General features: G+C 50.3%; 2 protein-coding genes across 2 annotated transcripts in view; both read right to left on the reverse strand.

Moving 5' to 3' along the window:
- The window catches only part of LOC144330711 (uncharacterized), a 43,544-nt gene that overhangs the window by 20,751 nt on the left and 14,370 nt on the right, over nt 1–8,423 (reverse strand). The window lies entirely within an intron of this gene.
- Nucleotides 5,292–7,894, reverse strand: CLDN23 (claudin 23). Its single transcript, XM_001091185.5, has one exon. It carries the CDS (start codon nt 7,009–7,011, stop codon nt 6,142–6,144), a length of 870 nt encoding a protein of 289 aa, XP_001091185.4. The 5' UTR covers nt 7,012–7,894; the 3' UTR covers nt 5,292–6,141.

Consider the following 8,423-nt stretch of genomic DNA (forward strand, 5'->3'; position numbering starts at 1 on the left):
TGGCCAACATGGTAAAACTCTGTCTTTACTTAAAAATACAAAAATTAGCCAGGTATGGTGGTGGGCGCCTATAATCCCAGCTACTCAGGAGGCTGAGGCAGGAGAATTGCTTGAACATGGGAGGCAGAGGTTGCAGTGAGCTGAGATGGGGCCACTGCACTACAGCCTGGGTGACAGAGTAAGACTCTGTCTCAAAAAAAAAAAAAAAAAAAAAAGTCAAGAAACAACAGATGCTGGTGAATGGTGAAGTTGCATAGAAATAGGAACACCTTTACACTGTTGGTGGGAGTGTAAATTAGTTCAACCATTGTGGAAGACAGTATGGTGATTCCTCACAAATTTAGAACCGGAAATACCATTTGACCCAGGAATTCCATTACTGGGTATATACCCAAAGGAATATAAATCATTCTGTTTTAAAGATACATGCACATGCATGTTCATTGCAGCACTATTCACAATAGCAAAGACATGGAATCAACCCAAATGCCCATGATAGACTGGATAAAGAAAATGTGGTACATATACACCATGGAATACTATGCAGTCATAAAAAGGAATGAGATCACGTCCTTTGCAGGGACATGGATAGAGCTGGAAACCATTATTTTCAGCAAACTAACATAGGAACAGGAAAACCAAACACCACATGTTGTCACTCAAAGTGGGAACTGAACAATGAGAACACCTGGACACAGGGAGGGAACAACACTCCCTGGGGTATGTTGGGGGAGGATGGTGGGAGGAGAGCATTAGGGAAAAGAGCTAATGCATCCTGGGCTTAATACTTCGATGATGGGTTGATCTGTGGAGCAAACCACCACGGCTCACGCTTACCTGTGTAACAAACCTACACATCCCGCACATGTACCCTGGAACTTAAAAAAAAATTATCATAAAAAAAATTTTACACATCAGTCAGCTTCCTCAGGCTCCACTGTTCAAGTTTTGTTTCTCCCCTCTCAATCTCCTTTCTTAACTGTCACCCTCAGAATAAAGTTAGAGATGCCCTTGAAAATATCTAATTCAGTCTCCCCAGTTTTACGGATGAGGAAACAGAAGCCCAGCAAGGGCAAGGCTTACCCTTTTTGGAGGCAGGTATCATCAAAGTTCTAGAAAAATTGCAGTGATCTTGTCTAGCCTCCCTTAGCCCCGTGGTGAGAGGCAGCTCTTTGGGAGTCATTGTGAAGAGCAAACATGGTGGTAGGGGAAAAGTGTCAGTGGCCTCAGGCTCCATGTCACTTTCTCTATGCAAAACAATAGAGAGGCATTTGGTACCTGTGAAAGGCATCTCCTGCCCTCCCAGGCTCTCAACCCACTGGTCACATTGCTTTACAAGAGGTGCTGCTGGCTCACCTTGTCAGAGCTTCGGTATAACTTGGGCCACCAGTAGGACAAGAGTTAAATGGGTTCAATCAAGTCTTAAGCCATTCTCTCCACATGCCACTGAAGAATCAAGTCCCCTTGTCAGCACTGTTCCCCCTGCTAAGCTCTGTCTATATTTTCCTTGATTTGAACAAATGAAACCTTGTTTTCACGTGTTCAGTCCTACTTAGTGGAGGACTATTCACACATGAAGTTGCTTACTTTTTGCTTACATGGTGGCTCACGCCTGTAATCCCAGCATTTTGGGAGGCTGAGGCAGGTGAATCTCCTGAGCTCAGGAGTTTGAGACCAGTCTGGGCAACATGGAGAAACCCCATCTCTACAAAAATATGCAAAAAATTAGCCAGGCATGGTGATATGTACCTGTGGTCCCAACTACTTGGGAGGCTGAGGTGGGAGAATCACTTGAACCTGGGAGATTAAAGCTGCAATGAGCCAAGATCATGCCACTGCACTCCAGCCTGGGTGACAGAGGGAGACCCTGTCTCAAAAAAAAAAAAAAAAAAAAAAAAAAAAGAAAAGAAAAAGAAATTGCTTATTTTTGATTCTGGAAATGTTACCCCCAAAAAGGGGTAGGTCTGATGAATAACAAACCATGCTCCTTGAGAACGCAGGTGTGTGATCAATAGGAGTTTTATTCCTTGGCACAAGTAAGAAGGGCTCTGGGATTATTCTCCAAAGCAGTGTCTCCCAGAGGGAAAGTGACAGGAGGGTTTTAAGGGGTGATGGAGAGGGGAGGGGGTGCATTGCATGCAGAGGAGGGGTCCCAGTGGCGCCAATGCAGTGAGTCCTCATGCCAGCACATAGGTTGCATGTGGTTGCTCGTGAAGCTGCTGCTCCCTGGGGTGGAGACTATAGAATGGCCATGAGGAAAGTTCACCCAGTTCATCTCTAAGTTGCTGGGACCTGTCAGGAGCTGCTTTTAACCAGCTGGGTGACCACACAGGGTCTAGGAAGAAACAGACTGCAGGGCACGAGGCTGCAAAACAGGCTGATTGCTCAAGTTGATTAAATTCCTAGAATCCCCAGAGACCCTCCCTGTCTGCTTACAGAAATATTCTAGAAGACAGGGTGAATTTGTTCCAGATGGTATTCCCTGTGAAAGAATCTGTTAGCCTGACAAAGAGTAGATGACAAGGTTGACTCAGGGTTACTTCATTGTACCACCAGCTGCTTCTTGGCCTTCCCACCCAATTCTAGAATGAAGGAGAGGCAAAACTAGCTGTAGTGAGACCGAGACGCCCACCTGTTTTCACATTTGCTCTAGTGGAAACTTGAAGTTGTGCCTTCTGCCTAAAAGGCTCCTCTCTTCTTTCAGTTCTCTGCCCAAGTACCTCCTTCTTCCTGACCACTTTTCCTACGATATCACCTGTGGCCAGGTGTGGGAGCTTTCACCTCTAATTCCAGCACTTTGGGAGGCCAAGGTGAGAGGATCACTTGAGCTCAGGAGTTTGAGACCAGCCTAGGTGACATAGTGAGATTCTGTCTATACAAAACCAAAACCAAAACCAAAACCAAAACAAAACATTAGCTGGGTGATGTGATGCATATCTGTGGTCCCAGCTACTTGGAAGGCTGAGGCTGGAGGATGCATTGAGGCTGGGAGGTTGAGACTGCAGCGAGCCCTCATCATGTCACTGCACTTCAGCCTGGGCGACAGAGTGAGAGCCTGTCTCCAAAAAACAAAACAAAACAAAACGAAAAAAACACCTTTCTTCCTCCATTCCTTGATTTCCGGCTTAATCGTTTTCATTTTATTTGTACACGATCACTGGAGAGTATTTAAGTTCCACACAGAATGGGCCCGGATAGTATTGTTTTCTGCGGTGCCCACAAATGTGCTGGCAAAATGTCAGATGCCCAAAAACATACTGAGTGAACGATCTACACAATGAAGGGGAGGATGGTTGCTAAAGCACCCTGACAGCTCCTCCTGCAGCCTCCACAGTAGAGAACCAGCTGTGTGCTCAAAGCCACACCCCTCCTTGGTGAGGGCGTGTGTCTAGATGAGAGCCAGACTGGTGAACGGGTAGAGCAGGGGTGCGTTAAAGCAGTTTCTGCCCTACCTTCACAGATCTCACCGTCCTCTCAGCATCGCTTGAGTAATCTCGAAAAAGACTTCATCCATTACGATGGGGACTCCCACTTCCTATGGGGATGGGGAGGATTAAACATGAGTCTGGCAGGTCAGAAGGGCTTGATGCAAGACAGAAATGCTTTCAGTGTGTTCTCTGCGGGGCAGTTGCTGGGCTGGTCAGTGGTAAGTTTAGGACAAGTTTAGGATCAATTCTTACCCACAGCAGCAACTCCTGAGACTTGCTGTGGCAGAGAATGACCCTCAGGCCAAACGTGGATCCTGGAGTGATGCAGGAGTTTTTTCATGCTGTCCTGATTTTTTTTTTTTTTTTTAACAAACAGTCTTGCTCTGTTGCCCAGGCTGGACTGCAGTAGTGTGCTTTAGTTCACTACCGCCTTGAACTCCTGGGCTTAAGTGATCCTGCTGCCTCAGCCTCCTAAGTATCTAGGACTCTAGGCATGTTGCCACTATGCCTAATTAAAAAAAATTTTTTTTATAGACACGGGGTCTAGCTATGTTGCCCAGGCTGGTCTTGAACTCCTGGCCTCAAAGCATTCCTTCCACTTGGCCTCCCAAAGCACTGGGATTACAGGCTGTCTTGAACATTTCTATAGCAAAAAGCAGTTTGTATTTTTAAAGGGGGAGTTTTAGCTTTTTTGTCTTGATAGGGGAAAAGTAGAGTTTTAACTCTCAGCAACCGAATCCTAATCCTCAGGCAGGAAATATTTTGCATATAAGGCAGTGGAGAATCATTGGGATGGGGAGAAAAGCAAAACACACAAAACATGAGTTTTGTTTGTTTTTACTAAAACTTCCCTGGAGACAGAATTACCACGCAGCCTAGACTCCGCATTTCCCAGGAGTCCGGTACCTGTATGGTGTCTGCTAGGTGCTGACTTCTCAGGACCCTAACTGCTGCCTTCGGAGGTGTTAGTGGAAAAGGGCCCTGTTGCACTTTCTCCATTCTGGCTCTGTACCCTCGAGCAAGTCCCCAAGCTCATCTCGGTGGCAGGCACTCAAAGGTCTGAATACCAGCCATCAGTTGGGATTGAAATTCGAGTGAGACATAGTCCCAGCGAAAGCCTTGCAGCTCCTAGTGTGGCCCATGAGCCGGCAGCATTGGCATCTCCTGGGAGCTAGTTAGAAAATCATTTCAGGGCCTCACTCCAGATCTACCCAAGCAGAATCTGCATTTGAAAGATGTTCCAAAGTGATACAGCCTACACATGAAAGCCTGGCTTCAGAAAGAGAGAAACAAGAGATTCTAGTACCGAATGGCAAGGGAAGTGAATCTCTATCATCCCTTCCACTCTAACAGGCAGCATGGGCTATTAAGTTAGCCCCATCATAGCTATTATCAGGGCTTGCTGAACTGAATGTTCCCACCTCTGACCGGCAGGTTTTAAAGATGAGATTCAGTTCAGTTAAAGGCACCCTTAAATGAACCACTTGGAATTGAAGCCAGCCCTGCTGGAGACCCAGTCCCCGTCATGGAACACATAGCTGCCTTCCTGTGATTCTAAGCACCACTGCTACAAAGGAAAAGATTTCCAGTCTCACCTCAAGTGGAAACTGGTGCTTCTTGTTCTCTCAACAATAGACTTGGCTTTGCACAGAAATAGCATGAACCTGAAAACAAAGTAATCAGGGACTTAAGTGGGGCCCGTTGGCTTTTTTTTTTTTTTTTTTTTTTTTTTTTTTTAGTAACCTTATGCTAAGAGGTGCAAAGATTTGAGTGCTAGATTTCAGACACAAGTGCCCAGGCAGCCAGGAAATTGTCAGTAATGAATGTTTAAACTCCCAAAGGTTGTACTGAAGACAAGAGAGCTTTTGTGGATATACTGAAACTATTGTTTTAAAATTTAATTTATAAATAAAAGATACATACATATGTGCTTTAATGTGATTAACAGGTTCCATTTTGTACAAAATGTTAAACCTAGAGTCGTCTGTGTCCTGGACGAGGCGTCCAAAAGGTGGAATAGTACAGCGTTAGGACCTTCATTCTCCTCCCGGCTTCTGGAAGAGAAACTCTTGCATGCCCTCAACTTTCACAGCAAAAATAAGTGAGAAAAAAGATCAATCCCATTTATGCAATGGTATGTAGCTATGAGTTAATCACGTTATTTCATTCCATGAAATCTATTAAACTGCTGGCATTTGCATGGCTCTAAGTTTATTTTAAGAGGCTCATTCAAACATGGCCAGGAATATATTGGCCTCTTGAGAGTTTGCATGGCAACGAGTTATACAGCAGGAAAAAGAAAAAAAAAAACCCAATAATTATATTGATGCAAGATTCATCAGTACTTTAGAATATTGTCGTTTCAAGGTGTTAAATTGTTTCTGAGCACTGCTGATTTCAACACTTGTTACTGTCTCTGGTCCACGTGACCCAAATGCCACCCTTTCCATATATACTTCAGCAAAAAAAATATGAAAAGCCCGTCACTCCCTAAGAGGACCCTGATCCCTCTGGAGAGGAAAACTAAACTCTTCAAGAAGAAAACCAAACCCGCCCTCAACTAATCGTCCAAGGAGTCCTGTTTGGTCCCACGAAAGGAAGATTTCCATCCACACCAGGGAGGGGCAAGTGTCCGGGTTCCAATTCGGAGCCAGGCGCGCCTGTGCGGGGGTGAGTCCTTTGCCACCCGGCGCCCCCCAGGCTCTACAGGCGTCTAGAGGTCGGAGTCGCAGGGCAGCGTGCTGCCGCAGGGGTGGCTGCTGCACGAGAGAGAGTCCTGGGACTGGGCCGCCTCCCACCCCTCCCCGGCGAGGACGTCCACCGAGTTGGTGTAGGCCTTTGGCGGCGGCCGGGGCATGGGGAAGCCGACCTTGGGCTTGGGCTTGCGGTGCTGGGCAGGCGGCGGTCGGTGCTGGCCGTCGCTGTAGTACTTGATGGCGGGCGTCAGCTCGGGCTCGGGCCACTCCACTCGGATGGTGCTGACGCTGCTGCGGCGAGGCCCGGCGGAGGGCGCCTTGTGGCGCTCCTTGCACCAGGGCGCGAAGCTGAGCGCCAGCGAGAAGCCGCCCAGCAGCAGCAGGCAGCTGCCCAGGTAGCCCAGCACCAGGCTGTAGCTGACCTGCACCGTGACCGGGCTGGCCGGGGCGGGCAGGACGTCGCGGTCCCTCAAGAAGTGGTTGTACCAGGACACGGGTATGAGGCTGAGGAGGCCGGCGACGAAGAGCACAAGGCCCGAGAGTCCGGCCAGCACGAAGTTGGGCTCGTCCTGCCAGCAGCGCACGCCCAACGACGCCAGCAGCAGCCCCAGGACCGTGACGGCCAGCGAGGTGACCATGAGTGCCCGCGCCACCAACACGGGCTGGGCCTCGAAGTAGCCCCACTCGTCCTGCTGGCCGCACTCGCGCTCGCTGCTGCTCTGCTCGCGACACATGTCCCACAGGCCCTGGTACAACTCCACGTCCACTGGCTGGTCCAGGAAGCCCTTCACCAGCCGCCAGCCGGGCGCCAGCGTGCTGGTCAGGTTGAACAGCAGCCCGCAGGGCGCGAACACCATGCCCAGCGTCATCACCACCGGCGTCCGCATCCCGGCCCGCCGCGCCGACGGCGCCCCTGCAGCCTGCCTTCCTTCTCTGCTGTCGCCTTCTCCGCCGTCTTCTCCCTGCTGTGCCCCGGGCTCCGGGGACCCGAAGTCAGCGCGGACGCCCCGGGCTCCGGGTCGGGTTCCTGCGCCCAGATCGCTCCAGGGACGCTCTTTGTCTCCTGCGCGGGGACCGTCCCCACTCAGGCTAGTTCCCTCCTTGCGTCCCGGCCGCTCCGCCCTCCTACTGGCCCCAATCGAAACCAGCCCGCGGGCGGGTCTGACCGAAACCGCGGGTCCGGGCGCGGGCGCCCAGGGGCGGCCGCAGCGGCCAAACCCGGCCCGGGAGGGAGGGACCCGAGGTGTGCGCAGGAAGCAGCGGGGCCACCTCGCGCGCGTCAGGCGAGATGGGGATCCGAGCGGCGGGGACGCCCCAACTTGCAGCCGGGTGGCTGGGCCACGCCTGGCCTAGACAGCTCCAGGCCGGAGCAAAGGTCGCCCCGCCCCTGGCTCCTCGCACCGCCCAGAGCGGCCAGGCGGGCGGTGGGCGGGGAGGGAAAGAGGCGGCGCTGCCGGGACGCGGTGGCTGCGCAGCCCTGCCGCGCAGCGGATCTCGGTTCCTAGAATTTTTTTTCCCGTGCCTGCCCTTCGACCCTGCGCTTATAGCTTCGCCCTCCACTCCCAGAATGTTCCCAATGGCCCCCAGGTTTGCTCAGCAACTTGCAGCCACTCGCAGAGAAGTGGGCGGTGCCGAGCGCTCCCGGGGGTTGGAGGTGCGCTGGGTCAGTGTGCCGCAGCCCACCCAGTCCAGGAGCGTGTCCCAGAACGTTGCACCTGATTGATTTCCTTAATAAAGGCTCCACATTCTGGATTAAATCCGTCTCTAAAGAATCCGTGCCAGTGTATTTCTGGGCAGAAGGGTTACATGAGGATTTTCCTTTCCTTTTTCCGCCTTGTGAAAGAGTTTCAAGGGGACTAGAGGAGGGACGGGTATTCCTGGGTGTCCTGCTTAGCACTTTTTGCAGGTTTATTTAATTTTACAGGGTCCTGTGGCCTTTCCTCCTCTGTAGGTTCTTTTACAACTCTATACATTATGGAAAGCTGGTAGTATTGCAAATGACTTTTGTCAACATCAAAGCTAATGAGTTTGTCCCAGTGGAATGATTATTGCCCAGTGGATACTGACCAGTATGGCATTGATTTGTAAATTCATTTTAGCATTCCTGTTTGCCTGTGTATATGTGTCCTTTTGTTCTTTGCATTTTTTTTTCTTTTTCTTTTGTTTATTTATTTATTTTAAACAGGGTTGGGGAGTTTCACCTGTGTTGCCCAGGCAGGTTGCAAACTCCTGGGCTCAGGTGAGTATCCCGCCTCAGCCTCTGGAGTAGCTAGGACTGCAGGCAAGTGGCCAGCTTCTT

Source organism: Macaca mulatta, chromosome 8, assembly GCF_049350105.2.
Source record: "Macaca mulatta isolate MMU2019108-1 chromosome 8, T2T-MMU8v2.0, whole genome shotgun sequence".
Classification (NCBI taxonomy): Eukaryota; Metazoa; Chordata; class Mammalia; order Primates; family Cercopithecidae; genus Macaca; species Macaca mulatta.

Coding starts and splice junctions, on each gene's coding strand:
- CLDN23 (XM_001091185.5), bottom strand. CDS start 7,011: ATGCGGACGCCGGTGGTGATGACGCTGGGCATGGTGTTCGCGCCCTGC.